Source organism: Echinops telfairi, unplaced genomic scaffold, assembly GCF_000313985.2.
Source record: "Echinops telfairi isolate 266 unplaced genomic scaffold, ASM31398v2 ScPeMD7_70;HRSCAF=299, whole genome shotgun sequence".
NCBI lineage: Eukaryota > Metazoa > Chordata > Mammalia > Afrosoricida > Tenrecidae > Echinops > Echinops telfairi.
In genome coordinates, this window is record NW_022103968.1 from 72,168,954 (window position 1) to 72,189,914 (window position 20,961).

The 20,961-nt window shown below is 53.3% G+C and overlaps 1 protein-coding gene across 3 annotated transcripts in view; it reads right to left on the reverse strand.

Annotated features, from left to right (window-relative positions):
• Positions 1-19,690, reverse strand: part of TANGO2 (transport and golgi organization 2 homolog) — a 40,486-nt gene extending 20,796 nt beyond the window's left edge. Inside the window, exons 1-2 of one of the 3 annotated variants that reach the window (XM_045291585.1) lie at positions 19,675-19,690; positions 9,190-9,281 (exon numbers count right to left, since the gene is read on the reverse strand). In XM_045291585.1, coding sequence (XP_045147520.1) covers positions 9,190-9,245 — 56 coding nt within the window. In that variant the 5' untranslated portion in view covers positions 9,246-9,281; positions 19,675-19,690. Of the gene's footprint in view, positions 1-9,189; positions 9,282-15,872; positions 15,975-19,674 lie in introns of those variants that run through there. The other 2 variants (XM_004701200.2, XM_045291586.1) reach the window with 2 other exon arrangements.
• Between the last annotated feature and the right edge of the window lie 1,271 nt (positions 19,691-20,961).

The following is a 20,961-nucleotide window of genomic DNA, read 5'->3' on the forward strand; positions in this document are numbered from 1 at the left end:
CACATTTTCTTTACATAAAACTCTCTCTTATACATGAGTTGCTGTGGATTTGTTTCTCCAAAGTACCCAGACTAATACACCATGTGACTGTACTTGTTTCTAATAATGGAAACCATGGATGACCCACTGCACCAAGGCTGGTTCAGCAGCAGTTTATAGGTCATGTGCCTTGTGAAACACCTGGGGTGATGGTCAAGGTTGTGTATCAACCTGGGTGCACTAAGATTCTCAGTGGTTTTGAAGTTACAATGTAGTCACCTAATATAATGTAATCTAATATAATGTAATCATCTCCATAATGTAATATAGTATAATCACCTAATATAATGAAATCTAATATAATGTGATCACCTCCATGCAATTGAAAGGATGCTTCCTCAGGGGGTGTGGCCTGCTTCCAATATATGTGGGCACTATGGGAAAGCTTGCTTGCTTTCAGAATCTGGATCTTGAATCTGACTCCTTGATCTCTGGTCCTTTGGACTTAATCCAAGTAGGCTGTCTTAATGCCTGCTGGCTCTAGGAATTGTCAGTGGCTTGCCACCTTACCTGCCACTGATGTATTTATTTGTCTCTCCTGTCTGGTCTGTCAGTCTTGAAGTCAGCAGCCTCTGCAGCTATATGAGCCAGAAGAAGCCGTCAGCCTGACATCAGGCCCATGCCCTTGAAACTCTACAACTATGTGAACCATGCCTCTACAACTGTGTGGGGAACATGTCAGTTTTGCTTCTCTAGAGAACCCAGCCTAGGAGAGCCAGCAATCCTATCTTAGTGATGACCCCTTCACCCCCCTGAAGGGTATCAGGTCACCTAAGAGTCACAGTCCCATCAAGCTACACAGGCACTCTGAAAACAACGAGTATGACAATGGGGGTGCACCAGTGTGCTACCACTGCATGACAAATACTCAAAGGTAGTAGCTAAAAATGATGGCTGTTGTTATCTCAGCTTCTGGAGCCAGGAACTTAGCTGGGTCCTCTGTCCAGGGTCTGCCAGCGGGTAGGGGTCTCATCCTTGTCCACGTTCATGTAGCTGTTAGCAGAGTTTGAATTCGTGCAGCACTGGACCTGAGGTCCCTTTGTCTCTCTGGCTATTGGCTGAGCTGACTCACCCCTGGAAGCTGACCTTGGGGCTTCACGTTGTCAAGGTTGAGGCAGAACTGCCTTCAGGCATCCAATCTCTCCTTCAGGAAGAATCCCATCTCTTTTAAGGGCCCCAACTGATTAGGCCAAGCCCACTTAGGTAACTGCCCCTCCCCACCCTTTTACAATATTTACTTTATTAAATATAATATACACAGCAAGGGATATACTTTTTCAACTAATCCCAGGTATACAATTCAGTGATATTGTTTCTTCTACAACAATAATTACCCTTTTGATGAACTCAAAACCAACTAACAGTTGTTACACTTTTCAAACTCACAATTCCAACTCATTAGGGACCCTATAATAGGACAGGGCAGAACTGCCCCTGTGGGTTTTCCAGATTGTAACTCTTTACAGGAGTAGAGAGCCTCATCTTTCTCCTACACAGTGGCTGGTGGTTTTGAACTGCTGACCTTGTCATTAGTGTAGCCCACTATGCAACAGGGCTCCCTTCTAATCATTATCAGGTGCCATCATATTGGTTCTGACTCCTAGTGACCCCATGCACAACAGAACAGAACTCTGCCTGGACCCTGCACCACCCACACCATTGTTGCTGTGTTTGAGTCCATTGTAACTGCTGTGTCAACCCATCATGTGGTGGATCTTTCTCTATTAAATATACTGTGGACTGTTGAGCCCTAATGGCACTATGGGTTAGATGTTGGGCTGCTAACAGCAAGGTTGGTAGTTCAAACCCACCAGTTGCTCCCAGGGGGGAAAATGAGGTTCTCTGCTCCCATGAAAGATTTACAGTTGAAACTGACTCACAGGCAGTGGGGATTCTGGTGAGTGTTCAGAACAACAAACCATTCTGAGCTGGGAGAAATTCACCCAGAATGCTCCTTAGAAGGGAGGCTGGAATCGGGACTAGCCTAAGATCACTGGCCTAGGGAATACATAGGCTCCCTGCAATAGGGAAGGGTACACACATGGGTGAACTGGAAACCGACAAATGGGATTTAATAAGAATAAAACACCTGTGCACCGTGAAAGACTTCACCAAGAGGGTAACAAGGCAACCCACAGACTTGGAGAGGATTTTTAGTAATGACACAGCAGACAAAGAGTTTATAACTAAAATCTACACATCCTCCTGGCCTGCAAAAAGAGGAAAACAGTTAACCCCCCCTAAGGAAGTGGGGAAAAGAACTTTCATTAGGGAGGAGACTCATATGGCCAGCATGCATATGAGAGAGTGTTTCCGGTCATTAGCCATAAGAGAAATGCAAATTAAAACAACCATGAGATACCATCTAATACCCCTGAGGTTAACCCAAGTCAGAAAACCGGAAAGCAACAAATGTTGGAGGGGATGTGGTGAAATAGGAAACCTCCTCCACTGCTGGTGGCCGGGTAGATATGTACAGCCACTGTGGAAAGCGATCTGGCGATACTTAAAGAAAATGGAAATTGATCCACCTTATGACCCAGCCATCCCTCTACTGGGCATATACCCAGAGGAGGTAAGAAATAAAACACTACCAGTCATCTGCGTTCCAATGTTTACTGTGGTGCAATTCAAATCACAGAGTTGGAAACAACCTAAATTTCCATCGATAGATGAATGGATTAGTAAACTCTGGCACATACACACAATGGAGTACTACGCAGCACTGAAAAGCACAGACGATCACATGAAACACGTCATTCCATGGGAAGAGTTGGAAGGTCAGCCAATCACAAAAGGACAAGTATATTGAGTCCCCTGAGGGAAGTGTAATCAGCACAGCAGGAATAGAAGAAAAGACACTTATCTCACAATATACACGTGGAGGCATAGGCAGTCAGGTGGAGGTCAGACCACACCCAGGGAGGTACGTGTGAATCCAACACAAAGAAGGGAAAGGGGGAAGGAGGAGGGAGAAGGAGGGTGGGGAGAAACTGAGATGATGACATGGAGGGAGCAGGGCACTAACCCACCCAGGGGGAGGGTATTGGTTGTGTCTCCACAGAATTGGAGTGCGCATACAGACCCCACCATGGCACACCAAACCAGGAGGGCGATGTTAACACATGGTGGAATCCATGAAAAGACTGGACTACAGGGCCAGTCCCGACCAGCCCCAGCCTGAGCCCCGCCCTGGAAGTGTGTCCTGCAGAGAACGACACTAGACTTTCAGGTAGGGGAAAGGAGCCGACTTACTATGCCCACAGGGAAGCAAACCAAGAAGGGAAAAGAGAAAGGGGCATTCGGCCTAGACTCCATAGGGCACACCAAGCCCAGAGGATGAGGTCCCTGCATGGAGCTGCTGGGGCACCGAGAGGACTGTGGGACTGCCAACAGCTGAAGGCATGTTGTCCCCTAACTGGAGCATACAGTGGCAGGGGACCATAATGGGGACACGCGGCGGGGAGATAGTGTGGGAATGGAGCATAACAGATCGGCAACTGGAGTAAAACCGACCCACAGAACCCCCGAGAAGCCCCCCAAATGGACTTCAGGTGAGGAGGGGCAGCCCCCGGATCTCCCCCAGGACCAGGGGGGGAGGGACTCATGGGTGCCAGCGAACAGCCCTGGACCTGTGTTGCATTTTTTTCTTTTCTCTTTCCTTTTCTTTATTCAACCATATGTTTTCTTATTGTTCAGATTAGGACATTGCTGGTTTGCCTACTTATATGGGACGGACATGGGAGGGAAGCTTGGGGAGAAGGCAATGGGGCCAATGGCCCCCCGGAAGCTCTAGGGGGAAGAAGGAGATGGGGAGAAGGGTGTGGTGAGCGGACAGCTTCATGGACAGGGGAATCGAAACTAGCATCGAGGAGAGGGCAGAGAGCCTGTGAGTGTTAGAGCAACACCAAGCTGGTGGAGAGGAAGCACTAAGAGGTGGAAGAAGGGGGAAAGGGATGGGCAGGTGGGGCAGGAGGAGGCAAAAGGAAACAGAGGCAAGCTCTAGGAAGCAAAGGCATGGATAGGGAGATTAACAGAGGTGTGCATTTATGTAAGCACATTAATCCATAAAAATAGAGGTACTGGCCTATGTACATATATTTACAAGGCAATACACTGAGGCTGCAGATGGGCCTTGGGCTTCGGCTCATATTTTCTCTCCATACAAGAACACTTTGTTCTAACAAATTAGCATTCTGTAATGCTCACCCTCCACCCCACCCTATTGCTGAAGACAAAATTGGTGCATAAGCAGATGTAGTTACGACAGAGGATGGTGCCTGGCTATTAAAAGATATAGTATCTGGGGTTTTAAAGGTTTGAAGGTAAACAAGTGGCCATCCAACAGTGAAGCAACAAGGCCACATGGAAGAAGCACATCAGCTGGTGCGATCGTGAGGTGTCATTGAGACTGGACAATGAGCATCAGAAGATTCACAACAAACAGTAAACAAACAAACAAAAATGCATTGGTGAGAATGGAGGGGTGTTGGAGCACAGACCCAAAGCCCATCTATGGACAATGGAACATCCCCCCACAGAGGGGCTGCAGGGAGGGGAGGAGTCAATCAGGGTGCAGTAGAGCACTAATGGGTCATGATCCCTGGAGGCCTCCTCAAACCGCCCCCCCCCCACATCAGGATCTCAGTGCCGCTTCCCACTCTGGACTACACGGGAGCATGTACATAGGTGTAGTCAAGAGATAAAGCTCACAACACATGAACCAGGAACAGGAATGGGAACAGAGATACCAAAAGGGTAGGGGAAGCAGGGGAGAGGTGGGGAGGGAGGGGGGCACCGATCACAATGAAGGGCACATAACCACACACCCCAATCCAGGGGGGAGAACAACAGAAACCAGAGGGGAAGGGAGACCGCGTTGGTGTGAGATTTGAAAATAATTAACAATCTACAATCTATCAAGGGGCCACGAGGGTTGGTGGGGAGGAGGTTAGGGGTGAAAAAAAGGGGAACTGATCCCAAGGGCTCAATGGAAAGTAAATATCTAGAAAAGAATGATGGAATATATGTACTAATATGTTGGATACAATTGATATATGGATTGTAACAAGAGTTGTAAGAGCCTCCAATAAAATGATCTAAAAAAATAATTTTAAAAAAAAGAAGGGAGTTGGAAAGACTTGTCTCATGTTCTCAGGAGCGAACAGTTCCTCTCAAGACGGACAGCATGCTTGGTGAAGTAAGGGATTGAGGAGCCCTGGAGGGATAGTGGCCGCTCGTTGGGCTGCTAACCACAAGGTCAGTAGTTCAAAACCACTCCTTGGGAGAAAGATGAGACTTTCTATTCCCGCTAACAGTACCAGTCTTAAACTCACAGGGACAGTTCGCCCTTGCCCTGCACGGTCACTACGAGTCAGAACTGGCTTGAGAGCAGTGAGTCACCAGAAAGGGGTCACCAGAAAAGAGGACGATCCCACTGACTGGGGACTTAATTACATCAGCGCATCTCTTCCCCTTTGCCTTGATGTACCGGAGTCATGGGGGCCTGGCCCCTACACACAGCAGGGGCAAGAACCTTGGGGCCAGCTCAGAGTTCTGCTCCCATGGTGGCTTATGGGAACTCACATTTTACTTTGAACATTTTCGTGGGTTATGCCTTTCCCTTTATGTATGCCTTATGTATTATCACTAATACATAAAACAGAATTCCTTCCAAAGACCGCTGCCCCTACGGAGCACCGCTGGGTCACTGGGACCCAGGCAATGCTGGGAGGGTGAGGCCCAGGCCAAGTGGAAACCTGTTGAGCCAGCTTTTCCCACACCCTGAAGGCTTTCTCACCCACAGCATTCCTCTCATTCCTAGAACTAGAACTCACAGCACAAACAGGAGCCGCATCTGAGGCAGGCGACACAGGCCTGAGGAGCAATGTCCCGGCACTGATGGGCCTGGAGAACAGGGCAGAGTAGACTCCACAAGGTCAAGAGATGTAGGATGTGCCAAGGCTCCCCCAAAAGCCCACCAGCAGGGAGGGCCCAGCACACTGAGGAGGCCGCGTGGGCAGATCACAGGTTCGAGGAGCCCAGCTCCCCAGAGAACATCCTGGAGGCCAGAGGCAGTGGGACATGACTCTAAGTGGGGCCCAGAGGGATGGCTTGCCATGCCTGAATGTGGGGCAGCCCTGCTGCTGCGGGGACAGGGCAGCAAGTGGGGGGCGGTGGGGGGGGGGGAAGACTGATGGCACTGGGCCAGAGCTGGCACTGCCCAGGCTATGTTCATACTCCCTTCTCAGGTTGTGTGTGTGTGTGTGCTATCAACTGCCCCCACCCTATGCCCACTGAGAGCACCCTGCAACTACCACTGACTCGAAGGGTGTCTGTACCACACTCACAGATGCATGCATCTGTTGCAGGTCCTGGTCTCTTGGGTTTCCAGGGACTGAGTGGGGCAGTCGATTACCAAGCTTTTCTTTAGAAGCACTTCTGTTGGTTCCTATTCAAGAACCATTTGTACCACCCAAGGACTCCTCCTGCTGAGTGAAACAGAACAAACCCAAACCCTGTAGGACAGAACAGAACTGCTCACCAGGGGTTGTGAGCTGTCAATCTTTAGAAGAGGAGAACGCTTCATTTTCCCAAGTTGGTTGGTGAGTTGTTTTTTAAGAATTATTATTAAAAGATCACTTTGTTGGGGACTCTTACAACTCTTGTTACAATCCATACATTGATTGCATTAGGCATGCTTATACATATGTTGCCTTCATTCTTTTCTAAACATTTCCTTTCCACTGATCCCTTGGTATCAGCTCCTCTTCCATGCCCCCCACCCTCATACCCCCTTGATAGATTATAAATTATTATCTTACACCGACCGCTGTCTCCCTTCTCCCATGTTTTTTGTTGTTCTTCCCCCTGGAGAGGGGTGTATGGTTATGTGTTGATCATTGCAATCAGTTCCCCCTTTCTCCCTTCTTCTCCCCCTCTTCTCCCTGCCCTTCTGGTATCACTATTCCCACTCCTGTTCCTGGATTCCGTGTGACAGGAGCCCCCATCTCTTTTCCATACCTGTGTACATGCTCCAGTCTCGTCTGAACTGAGGAGCAGCACTGGGGTCGTGATAGTGGGGGATGAAGAAGCCTCAAGGAACCAGAGGAATATTGTGTGTTTCATCGATGTTTTACTGCCCCCTGGTTGACTCATCCCTTCCTGTGGCCTCTCTGTGGGGGGATTGTTCCATTGTCTACAGATGGGCTTTGGGTCTCTGGTCCCCCCCCACCCTTGTTCTCAACAATATGTTTTTGTTTGTTTGCTTGTTATGTGTCTTCTGATGCCTATTACCCGGTCCCAATGACTCCTCATGATCACACCAGTGGTGTGCTTCTTCCATGTGGGCCGAATGGCGGCTTGTGTAACGTCAAGCCTTTAAGACCCCAGACGCTCTATCTTTTTGTAGCCAGGCACCATCCGCCTTCTGTTGGTTGGTGAGTTTGAAAGGCCGTCCTTAAAGTTAGCAGCACAACACTGAGCCCAGTGGGAGGCTTCTGTGATGATGAAACTGAAATCTCTTTATAGCTAGCTAGACTCAGTAGGGACCCTAGAGGAGTGGGTAGAACGGCCCCTGTGGGTTTCCCAGACTGTAACTCTTGACTTCTTCTTTCTCCCACAGTGGGTTCAAACTGCTAACCTTGTGGTGAGCAGTCCAATGCGTAAACACTGTGTTTAGTCAGGATCCACAGGACGTTCATTACAGCTAGACTTGTGTTATGCTTTGCCAGTAGATGGCACTGGAGAGCAACAGGAAGAGAAGGAGACGCTTTCTCTGCAGGCTTCTGCAGGTGTTTTGCTGGCACCTGGCTCCTTGCGCAGTGGATGGTTTCCCTGCATCCGGCCTTGAGGCAGCGCAAGTGGTAAGCCCCACCCAGTGGCCCCAGCACAGACTGCCTTGCAACGCACAGCTTCTGCTGGCACCCTAGAGGGCTGCCTCCAGCTAGGTCTACAAACCGCCTGTGATCCGGAGGGACCAATCCCTGGAGAAGGTCACCTTTAGTATGGTAGAGGGTCAGCGAAAAGAGGGGCAAAGGAAGACCTCCCATGAGATGGTTTGACATAGTGGCTGCAACAACAGGCTCAAGATGGCGCAGGACCGGGGCCACATTTCATTATGCTCTTCGCTGCGCCGCGTTGCCCTACGTGGGCACGGGCTTGACGGCGCTGACATCGGGGGTGTGTGCGCAGAGCGTCTGCGTGCTCTCTGCTGCCGGGTCTCCCTTCATGCAGGTGCTCTCTTCTGGGTCACTCAAGGCACGCCTTGGACCTAACGGACTCCACAGACCTGTTTACACCCATCTATTTACCAAGAGCAGCAGACACGGTGTCCTGCGTTCTGGGCTGAAGTGAGCTGACTTGGCCACAGTACCAGGCAATTTGGTGATGGTGCCATTCTGTGGGGGGCTCACATCAAGACGTGGCTGAAACATTTCAAATTATTTGCTGTTGCAAATCTCAAAATGATCTTAACTTCCCAGTTGGTTGCATGGATGAGCAATTCCAAATGCTTGTGGTCAGACCTTCCACGTTGTCGTCTTTATAAGTGAAGGATCAAAGACAGGGAGCCCAGTGCCTCCAGCTGGCCCCTCCTCCAGTTGGCCCCCTCAGCTCTGCCACTACTCCCCCCCCCCACCCCACACGCATGCACAGTGCCACAGGAGGCCACGTGGGCTAGCAGCCCAAGTCAGGTTCATGTTCACCATCCACGGCCAACTGCACTCCCCAGCCTCAGCCTCTCAGCCGTGCACCCTGACAGCTGTGGTCAGTGTTGGGACTTCACACCCACATGTCAGCTCAGGGTCCCAGTCTGCCAGCATTCCCCACTCTGCAGTGACTGACCTCTGTCCCAGAGAGCACGGCCAGGCCTTTCCAGATCAGTGGGCTGAGTTTGTGGGCCTGGCCCAGGCTCTCTGGCTACCCTCTCCCCTGTCCTCACCACCCTGTGGGAACAGACTGGGAAGCTCAGTGACCCCCCACCGCCCCCAGGTGGCTACACACCAGCCTCCAGGTCACCTGCTCTGTCCCTTGGCCATAGTGGGCATAATCCAGCAACACCAACACCTCATCCCTTGCAAATAAGGATGCCTGGGTGCAATGGACACTAGTTCAAAAAGCACCAGGAGAGACATGACGAGTGGGGGTTACCTGTAAGCATTTTTGGAAACAGGGCGAGGGTCAAACTTAAAGAAGATGATACACATGGTTCTCTTGGAGGCTGCCTCCCACGGTCACACAGTCTGTGGGAAGAGGGACAATGAATTTAGTGAGCAGTGGAGGGCAGGCTGCAGCACTGGCTGGCACCGGGAGACCAAACTTCCTCCGTACATCAGAGTTCCTGCCCGAACCCCAAACACCGGCACTGACTGAATTGCTGCATCAATGCCCGTGACACTAGCTGGCAGCGGGCAGAGCTGTCTCCCTCCTTGGAGCCATAGCCAGTGAGCAGGCACTGCAGGACCATGGCAGCGACCCCAACTTGCAAACACAGCCCCATCACACAGCCAGACCCCAGACCTCCTGTTCTTTTCCCGGGCCACAGTGCCCAGCCCCACTACCAGCCAGTGGGAGGTCACACCACCTCAGCCCCCAGCCACTCAGGGAGCCTCTTCCAACCCAGGAGGGCTGCTTGGCAGCTCATACACAGGAACACCCTCTGCAACGCCCCCCCCCCCCAACCGTGCATGGGACCTCAGAGGCAAGATCAGAGGGAAGGCCACAAGGCAGGCATGTCCCAGGCAAGAGTGAGAGTTGTCCATGAGTGAATGTGGGCTCAGCACAGCTCTCCTCCCAGGCTCCAAGATGCCTCAGAGCCCAGGGGTGGGGGCTCCCCAAACGGAGGGAGGGAGGGGTTGGTGACTCAGCTCTGTGGCCAAAAGCACAAGACCAATGAGGCTGTCCAAATCCCGAGGGGAGCCACGGGGGAGAGATGGTGCTGCTGAATGGGTGGTGATGCACACACGCCTGAGTTAGCGAGCTCCGTATGTACGTATAACCTCGGGCATCTATGCTGTGTGCCCGTACACATGTCCATGGACGGTGTGTACATGTGTTGGTGAGGTGTGTGCACATTTATAACTATGTGTCTATGCTGTATTTACATGTGTATGCTCATGAGCAATATGTGCATGTGCCTGTGTGCACATGTGTCTCTCTGTGCACTATGTGTATATGATTGTGTCTCTGTGATCACATACAATGTGTACACATGTATCTCTGTGCTGTGTACACACATTTCTATGCCATGTGCAATGTGGACACACATGTCTGCGTGCATCATGTGCTCTGTGTACATCTGTGTGCTGTGTGTGCACATGCGTGTCTGAGTGTCTGAAAAAGTGCGCCAAGTTTTAAGTGGACCAGCTCACGGCTGCGTGGTTTTGGGGGTGCTGTGCACCAGCATGGGGCACCCCAGGACCAGGAAGGGTTTTCTTCTCCATAGAAAGGACAGAGGGAAAAAAAGGGGTGGCTCACTGGGTCTCAGATGCCTGTTGGTGTGTGGCCCAGGAACACTCTCTAGGAAGAGATATGAGTTATGCCCCATGTCAGAGGGAGATGGGGGGAAAGACACCACCCTCACGTGGGCCATGGCCAATTCTGTCTGCTCCGCTATCTGGCCTTAGAGTGGCCACACCAGAGACAGAGGCCATGACACTGGCAGGGACAAGCATGACCATCTCAACAAAGGACCCCAAAAGTATGCTCCCTGGAAGGGCAGTGGGTGGAAGAAGCCAAGACCCTCAGGGCTCACTATCTATGTCACCTCCCTTGGCCACACCCTGGTAAGTTGATTGCCCAGACAAGGCCACTGCTGACCAGAGGTCTAAGCAGGCTGAACCTGCCACCAGCACTATAGATGCAGCCAGCAGCTCAGAGGGGAAGGAAGCGGCTCTGCCTCGGATGACAATGTCACCATGCTCCAGGCCACTGGGACCCTCTCCCCATCACTGGTCAGGACCTGAGCACCTTCTGCCAGCAGCTGGGACCAGGGTGGGGCATAAGCCTAGCTGGACCCAGTATGTCTGAATTGAGCACCTTCTGTTAGCAGCTGGGACCAGGGTGGGGCATAGGCCTAGCTGGACCCAGTATGTCTGGAATTCCCAGGATGTAACACTACCTCAGGACACAGCAGGCCGATGCATGCTCATTCACCCTCTCACTGTCCCTCCCCAGCACTGCTTCTATTGGCCCCCACGGGCACAGTGGGGATGTGCTCAGTGGACCATCCCCAACCTGTAATACCTGTACACAGGTGAGGTGTCTGCATGGTGATGCACAATGTCTGCAGGGGCTGCAGGCCCTAAAAGATGGGCTGCTAGCCATCTCACAGGTGCTGGGGCCAAAGGCAGCAGGAGACAGAGCAAGACAGTCCCCCGGGAGCGTGCTGACACACAAGGCCTGTGTGGACTTTGTGCTGCACATCTCTGGCCAGTCTGAGGTGCCATCTCTGCCCAGTACGTCCCCAACGTGATGTGTTAGAAATCTCAACCTCCATGCTGGTGCCCCTCATTCCAGGTGGGAATGCACCACCTTTGTGCCCAGAGCCCTTGGTCTGCCTCAAGACCCATGTGATGGAGGACCATCCCCCTGGGACAGCCCTGCTCTGGGGATGTCAGAGGAGATGACTATCATTACCCTTTCATGGTCCTTGCCTGGCCACATGCCTGACCACTCTGACCACTGATGCCCACTGTTGAGATGCCAAGTGTCACCCCCACCAGCTGCAGATCAGGGCTTTGAGGGGAGGCAGAGGCAGACGGCTCAGCACCAGTGCTGAGGAAATGGCAAGGGGCAGGTTCTGTGATCAGAGGGGCAGCCTGCGGTCCTTCACAGAGCCATTGGCTTGTCTTCAGGCTGGCGTAGACCCAGAGGAGTGACTCAGAGCCCAGCAGCTTCAGCCTTGACAAAGACGCGGTCATTGGGAAGGAAGGACCAGAGGAAAACCAGCCCCTGGGGAGGGGACCATCAGGGACTGCCTTTCTCTCCAGCCCCTCACCCCCCACTCAAGCCAGGCCTGCTGCCCTCCAAACCCTTCACCCTACTGCATCCTAGCACCTGCCTGCCTGCCTTCCAGCTTCACCCTGTTCACTGAGGCTCCCAAGGGCCCTCAGCAGGCTCCTAGAAGGTGCCTGTGAGTATGAACAGGACTCTTTCTCCCAGCATGCTCCCTGCCAGTCCACCATGGAACCTCCCTGACACCTGCACAGCAAGTAAGCAAACCCACCCTCTTGGCTCCCTGTCCACCAGCGGCTATGCAGACCATTGCCCTTCTGCCTGTACTTGCCCATGGTGCAGGGGCTGCTGGAGGCAAGGCTTCAGCTGGGAGAGCAGAGACAGGCAGCCTGAAAGTGCTTCCAGAGGCACCAATATAGTCTGAAGTTTCACCTGGCCAAGTGGCATCAATGTAGGTGACTTGAGGGAGGTGTGTGCTTGGAGTTTGCAGTTATCAGGTTCTACTCTGTGAACTCAGTAAGGAGGCAGAGACCCCTGATGGGTGTCTGTGGGCCCTGCAGGGTTCTGGGACTTCTCCCCAAACTCAGTGCCATTGACTTTCTAGGACAGGGTAGAACTGCCCCTGTGGATTGCTTGACAGGAGTAGAGAGCCCCATCTTTCTCCCAAGGAGCAGCTGGTGGTTTCAAACTGCTGACTGTGGGGTTAGCAGCCCAGTGTGGAACCACTACACCACCAGGGCTCCTGGAGCTGCTCACTGGCAGCCAGAATTTGAGGCAGGAAGGAGGGTCTCTGGGGCCAGGACTACCTTGCAACAATCTTTGAGGTGTCAGCTGCCACCCAGAAGGACACCTCACTGGCATTGGAGCATCAGCAGAATGTCACTCTGCTTCCTCAACAACATGGGGACCACCTCTGTGTCCCAAGGGTGCTGCCTGCAACCCAGTAGGCAAAGGAGATGGGGTGGCTGGACTCCACATCCCTGCAGTAAACCCCATATTCGCTGTGGTGTAGTGGATTAGGCTTTGGGCTGCTAACCACAAATCCTTCCGTTGCAACATGGGAGAAAGATGAGGCTGTCTGCCCACAGGGGCAGTTCCCTGTTCTGTAGAGCTGCTGTGAGTTGGAATCAACTCACTGGCCAGGGGTTGGGTTTTGTTGGTTTAAGCCTTATGGGAAGGGTCCTGCTGGTGCAGAGGTTAAGCATTCAGCAGCTAGCCACATGGCTGGCAGTTTGAACATACCAGCCGCTGTGTGGCAGGAAGAGGCAGCAATCTGCTTCTGGAAAGGTTACAGCTTGGGACATCCCAGAGGCCCATCCTTCTCAAAGTTCTGGGGCCACTACACGTTGTACAGGCAGTAGATGGGCATCTTCCATGGATGGGCAGGAAGACACAGAAAGTGCTCAGTATACCATGAGTGCTCAAGTGCCTCCCCCATAGGCACTGCCCGGGCTGCAGTCCTACTCCCCTTCCAGCTGCCCGCCACCAACCAGAAGCCAAGGCCCATTTCACACGTGCCAACACCTCCACTCCCAGCCAAACCTCTGCTGGCCCAGAGCACCCCATGAGCCTCGGCACTGGGCCACTCCAGCCTGCCGGACAAAGAGTCCCCAGGCTCACCTGGCTCCTCACCAGAGGGACTACCAAGGGTGAAGTGAAATAGAAGAACGCTCTTCAAATGATAGCCAAGGGGCTTCCTGCTCTCCTTCAGAAACCCGTGAAAGCCCTTCCCAGCCCCCAACATCTCGTCACCACAGGTAGTCCCTCCAATGAGGAAGGAAGAGTCTGGGTCTGACACCGGTTTTTCTTAGCAAACGGTGGTGTCGGCGGAGAGGGCTGGCCTCTTTTCAGGCACGTCCAGCCTATCTGCGTGGTAGTGATGTCCCAGGAGGCTGTGCCTCTGTCTCTGAGCCCAAGCCCATTCTGTCCCTGGCTAAGTGCCCTCATCAGGCTGGGTCTGCTCCTCCCTCTGACTCCACTGAGGACCCAATGGGGCTTCGTCCTAACAGTTGGTGGACGGGATTATGACGCAGCCTCTTTACCAAGAACAAGACTCAAGTTGAGTCAAGCCATAAGTCTCTCTACAGGCAGCATCTAAGAATAGTTTGGCAAGGAAGAGCTGTAGACAGACAGGGAGACAACTCTGGGGCCCAGAGGACAAAGCAGAGACACCCTGTGTGTGAGGGCTAATATTCCAAGCCTGGGGCATGGTAGGAAATTCCCAGCATCACTGCTAGTTGTATGGTCAGGATCATCAGGATTCAGTTTCCCAAAGTGGAAGTGGATCTGGTTCTCAGACTCTCTTCTTCGGCCACACTTTATCATCGCCCCAGCTGTCTGGACTGGGTCAGAATTCACGCTTGGAGGGACACCTTTCAGACTGTAGACCCAGTACGAGGCAGCCTCTGCTGGCTCCCACTACCCCTGAGGGACTGTGACTTTGCTGGAACAACTCACAGCAGTCACGCTGAGCACAACAGATCTTAAGGAACCTGAGTGGCACAATGTGTCACATGGTGAGCTGCTAACCTCAAGGTCAGCAGTTCGAACACCCCAGTTGCTCCTTAGGAGTAAGATGAGGTTTTCTACTCTCAGAAAGATTGACAGCCTCAGAAACCCACAGGGGCAGGTCTGCTCTGTCCTACGGTCAGTACATTGGAATCCATGGTTGGCAGCAGGTTTGGTTCGGGCTTGTCAAGGAGATCTGGTGGGACTGTCGGCACTGTTAGGTGGTTAGCAACCACAGCTACTTCATAGAAGAAAGATCAGGATGTCTATCCCAGTAAAGATGGACAGCCTCAGAAACTCCGTGGCACAGTTCTTCACTGTCCAAGAGCGTCATTACAAGTCAGCATTGACTTGATGGCAGTAGCTTGGGGGTGGTTTGCATAGGACCATGCCCTGAGGAGTCCTTGGGTTGAGCAAACAAATCAACACTCACTATTCACCAAAGCTTAGTGGTTTGCACCCACCCACCCACCCAGAAATGCCTGCAAGAGAGACCTGGGGATCTGCTTCCCAAAGGCCCGGCTCTGAAAACCCCCAGAGCCCGGCTCTACTCCGCATACTCAAACAGTGAGGTGAAACAGCCGGTGGCAAACAACCACAAAACAACACGTCTACAGTTGGTGTTGGTGTTGTTAGGCTCCATCGGGTTGGTCCTGATCCTTAGACCACAAAACAAAACACCACCCAGTCCTGTGCCACCCTCACAACTGTAGCCCACTGCCACAGCTACTGGGCCAGTCCATCTCATAGCTGCTCTTGTTCTGCTGATCTTCCACTTCACCTGGCATGATGTCTTTCTCCAGGACACATATTTACTACCACCCAAAAGCAAACAAATTAAGAGGCAGGTCTGGGAGGGGTCACAGTGTGGAGCTTCCATATCCTGAAGAGGGGCCAGACATCCTTTCCCGTGCCCACGCATGAGCACCAAACAGGAAGCTCCACCTGAATCTCCCTGTCCAGGGCTCACCATGTGGCCAGGACAGAATACAGGAGGCATGGTCAGCAGGTCTAGTCAACCCCCATCCAGCAGGTGTGGCCCCGTTCAAAAGAACAATGGCTAAATGGCTTTCTGCAAGGTGACTCATGCCTCGACACCCCAGATGGCACTGCCAACCCAGGTGGGGAAGAAGCTGGTCAAGGATAGGGTGGGGTAGGCCCTCTGTTTAGTATCAGGCCAGCAGGGATTGGCATATACCACAGTGCTATAAGGAGATGGTTGCGTGTGGAGCAGCATCCTTCTTCTACCCTTCCTGGCCTCTGTCACTTCCAGGCAACTCTCTTCTGCGTCCCACATCCCACCCTGGCTACCAGCCACATCTTCCCCAGGGGTTAACATGCATCATGACCTGGCTGCAGGTACCACCCACCTGCTCCCATCCTCCATTTAGAACCACCACCATCCAGCTTTGCCATCAAGGGCCTGGTTGCCTCGCGACTCTGATTCTTAGACACGAATGTTCATTGCAGGGCCATTCACGATAGCCTATCAACAGACGTATGGATACACAAAATGTGAAGCATACACAAACTGAAATACCATGCAGTAGGGAAAAAATGAAGGAGCCCTGGTGGCACAGTGGCTACACGTTGGGCTGCTAACTGCAAGGTCAGCAGTTTGAAACCACCAACCAGCTCCCTAGAAGAAAGCTGAGGCTTTCTACTCCCATCAAGAGTTACAGTCTTAGAAACCCACAGGGGAAGTTCTACCTTGTCCTACAGGGTCACTGTGCATCAGCATCCCAACCTCTAAGGTGAAATTGGGCAAATCATCCCCTCAGTCCCCGCTAGCTCCACCCCCAGGCAGATGGGGAGGGCAGGGAAGGAGAGTCAGGGAGAAGAGGTGGGCAACAACAGGAGACTTTAACCACAAGAATGGGCTTAGCATTGTGCAAACCCCTGCCCCAGTCCAGGCCTGCACATCCCCCAGCTCTCTCCAGTTCTGCTGCCCATGCCCATGACCTCACCTGAGCACAGAGCAGGAATGGGCGTGCTGCCTCCCAACCTCCCTTCTCCCCAAAGCACTTTCCTTCCAACTGAGAAGACAAAAAGAGACAGCTGGACAGAATCCCCAGACAGCAGGGATTGCATAGGATGCAAAAATGTAGGTGTGTGTGTGTGTGTGTGTGTGTGTGTGTGTGTATGTGTGTAGGAGTCAAGGGCCCTATCTGGTAGCCTGAGGCTCCAAGTTCCCATCCTGCCAGTCTCCTAAGGGCTGCCTACACAGAGCCTCTGCACACAGCGCTCCAACAGTGCTGCCCGCTGAACAGTGCCAAACACTTTGCACATTTGGGAAATCCATCTGAAGGCTCATCATCAGCCTGTCTGCCTAGGTAAACAAAACGGCCTGCCAGCCTCTGGCAAGCCCCTCAGTAAGCCCCCCACTGTCGATCCCCAGCCACCAGCAGCCTCACACTGTCTCCCCCACTCTGAGTCCTGCATAGTCTCAGGGCAGGGCGGCTGGCTTCCTACACATGAACTTCAGATGGCTGCCAGCAGAGGACACCAGCACACAGGAAAGCCCGGTGTGGCTCCCCAGGGCCTTGGCAAAGAAAGCCCTGATGTCTCTGTGTTCCCAGCAGTACACCAGCTGTTGTCCTAGCTGGCCCCACTTTCGTCTGCCCATCCCAGAGTGGAACGCTGACACCCTGTGCCTTTTGTGTAGCTACAGCCATGTTCACTTCTACGCCCTTCTATATGTTCCCGAGGTAGTGACTAAGCCTCCTTCTATATGTTCCCGAGGTAGTGACTAAGCCTCAGACCAGAGTGTCAGCACCTTGTCATGACCCAAAGCAGCTGAATAATCTGCAGTACAGAAAGTAGGACACAACCCCCACCCCATGAGGCCCAAACTTGCTGTGGCCACTGCAGCCTGCATGGCAATGAACAAGGATTTACCGGGGCTGCCCCTGGCTCTACCAAGGGGTGCAAGTAGGCAGCAAAGGTGGAAAACTTAGGGGACAAACAACCCAAAGCAGGGCCCCATGGCAGCAGCCACTCACCCTTGCTATTTTTAAGCACGTCAATGTCACTTTTTATAATCTCTGAGGTAGGCGGAGAGAACAGAAGTGGCACTGATACCTTGAAAGGGCAGCTCTGCTGGCTTAGAGAGGGGGCCCTGGGACACCATGGGTCAGGTGCCGGGCTGTGAATGGCAAGCTTGGAGGTTCAAACTCATCAGCCACTCCAAGGGAGAAAGATGAGGTCGTCGGTTTCTGTAAAGATGGATGGCTTAAGAAATCCCTAAGGGACAGTCCTATTCTGTCCCCTAGGGTCATTGTGGGTGACCAAATTAATAGCAGTGGGTTTGGTTTGGGTTGGTAACACAGTGAGCTATATGTGAGCTGCTCACTGAAAAGTCAGCAGTTCAAGCACACCACCCATGCCATGGGAGCAAGATGAGGCTTTTGAAAATATTGACAGCCTTGGAAACCCTTAAGAGACACTTGTCCTTTAGGGTCGCTATGAGTGAGAATTGACTCAATGGTGACAGGCTTAGGTTGTTCAAGGATAACCTTATTTGCATGGTGCCCATGGTCACCCTCCTGGATTAGGAGATGGGGACAGACCCAATCAACATGGGACTGTGTGTGGCCTCACATGCTGACCAAACACATCATTAAAGCAGACTTTAGCCCTCTCGACAGGAGTGTTATTGACATGCAGGGTTGGCAAGTTGGCAGGGTTGGAAGTCCCTGCTTCCCCCTCACTGGGCTATTTCTCTCCAAAAGGCCCTGGGAGTCCCCACAAGGCCCCTCACCTATAAGTAGATGCTTTTTGAAGAAGTACCACCAGGGAGGTACCTGGGGGGGCCTGGAAGAGCACTCACCAACCAGCGCAGAGTCTGGCATCGGAGCCAGTACCTACAACACTACACTGTGAGATGTGAGGACAACAGCTGCTCACAAAAGACAAGCTGGAGTGGGGAAAAACCCACCAGGGGGCCGAACTGACCCATGCCCTGCCAGCGAAGGCTCTGTGGGAGGGGTCTGCCACCTGCAAATGTACCTGTAACAGCTGGAAAAGTGGAGAGGGTGTAGGAATCTGGAGGATAGGAGCCTAGCCCCACTCAAATGCAGGAATGCTGGGGCCCTGAGGACAAGGGTGGACCTCCCTGTGGTCATCCTTCCCAGACCTGCCCACTCACCTGATACAGGAAGGCTCCTGGGAGACAAGCCTAGGAGAACAGGAACCTTGGAAACTGGCCTAAGCAGGGATGACCTTGGGAACAGTATTTGTTCCCTCAGGTTCATTCTTCTGAGCTGTGAGCAGGGTTGGGTCAGGGTGGTGACAATGCCCCTCAACTAGCTGTCCAAGGGTTCCTAAGCATGCGCAGCAAATGGGCTTCCCAAGTCCGGCAGGCGGTGAGCTCCTCAAGCCCATACTATTACAGCTGCCAGGGGAAGAAAACCTTGAATTTAACGAGGGCAGCCAAAGCAGACCGGAGACAGATGGCAGCCCAGCCTCGTTGAGCCTGCCCCACTACCCTCCACCCCCACTCCCAGGCTTTGGGGCTTGTCCACGTGCAGTGGACTCCCTTAGAACAGAGTGCTGGCCCAGCAGGACGCACAGGAGCTTCAGCTGGCCCGAGCTCCATCTCCAGGAGGAAAGGAGCAGAGCACTAGCTACTGCAGTGCCAGGGCTGGCGGGAGGGGGCACTTCGCCCAGCTGTCTGCCCTGTTTTGGGTAGTGGGTAATCTGAAGGCCGCAGACACCCGAGGAAGGTCGCCTGCGGGTACAGAATGCCCTGGCTCTGAGAGCAACAGCCGCCACCCGCTCCCAGAGCTGCCCCTGAAGCTGGCGGGGGATGAGGAGTGGTGGGGAGGGGTGGGGGGGAGGGCGCACAGCCCGCCCACTCCGCAGCGACCACACAGTTCCCCGTGCTCCCGCAGCATGTAGGTCCTATTTGCCAGCGCCTCCGCGCCCCGTTCAGGCGGGGCGCATGGACACTTGCAAACTGCGTGAGGTGCTTTCCCTCCGCAGGTGTCGATCTGGTCTCCCCAGAATCCAGAGTCCCCGGGAGGGCTGCTTGATTTCCACTCCGCGTTAAAGGAGCCAGAGACGAGAGGGGGTGTTGGCCCGCCCAGGTCCCCCAATCTCCGCGACCCCCCAAGGCCAGCCAGCCAAAAGCAAAGTCCGCCGGCCCAGACCGCCCGCCCGCCGGGCACTCACCGGCTGCCTCTCTCTCGCTGCCACCTCCAACTTCCGGGTCCCTCATCCGTGCGCCGCAGCTACCGCCAAAGCCCCGCCCCTCAGGCTGCCAACGCACTCGCCATTGGACCACGCAGCGAGGCACAGGGCGGTGCGCCGCGATCCGTGGCCTGGTTGGTTGCGCGCGCCGTCCCTCGGGTATTGCCGCCTGCCCCGCGCCCTCCCTCCAGGCTGCGCCAAGCCTTGGGAAGAGAGTGGGCGGGTGGGTTCCTCGTGACCCTAACAGGAGCCCGGTGATCTGTCATCTGCACCCACAGCCACTTGCAGCTGCCCCCGATCGCATGTCCTCAGAGGCTTCGGCTGCTAGACCCAGCCTGAGCCCAAGACTCCCAGCTGTCACCTGCCCGCCTAGCAGCCCTCACCGACCCTGTCACACGCATGCTCACATCCTTCGCCAGGGTGAGTCTGGGTCTTGGACTCCCCTCCTGTCTGCCCACACTTAGACCCGGGACCTGCACGTCCTCTTTATGGACATCGCTATCTCTTTGGTCTCTCCTCCTGGTCCTCGCTAAGGACAGACCCTAGTTCTAGGCTGGTTCTCCAGCCCCACCCTTCCCACCTCGGGGCGATCTGCAGTTCCAGACCCAGAATATAGACTCGCCCAGTCTGAGCTTTGCTGGGTGAACAGACAACCCAGCAAGTGGCAGGGAAGGGGCCTGGAGTAGGAGCAGCAGGTGGGGCAGGTGGGCCTTTATAAAGGAGGCCTTTATCTGGGATCCTCACTGGCTGTGCCTAAGTTCTGAGCCCTGGGTGATGGACACAGGCTCAGAGCCTGCCTCAAGGGCACTCAATAAATGGTAACTGGGGAGTTGTTGCTAAAGATGATAATTACAGCATGTGCGACAATGACATCCTGCTGTTATGTGCCTTGGAGTAATTTTCAACTCAACCCTATGCACAACAGAAAGTAACAGTAGCTTGTGGGAAACTGAGGATCTGGGAGGATGTGCAAGAGGCCTAATCTCTACACTCCTTGACCACAGGGCTTGGAACTCCCCCGTCCTGAGATAATCAGTAAAGCCAAATGCACATATTCTCCAGGAAGGACATTTCTTCACATCCACCCTCCATAATATGATAAGCTGTCTCCTACAGACACCTGGCTTCTCACATGAGTCAGTTAAAGGATCCCTATCTCTAAGTATCTGTTGCCTTTGTCTTTTATTCTTAAAGAACTATTGACACCAGTTGTTTCCTTCTGGACAGATACTTCCTTTGAAGTGTTCCCCTAGAGGGCTCAGGATAGTC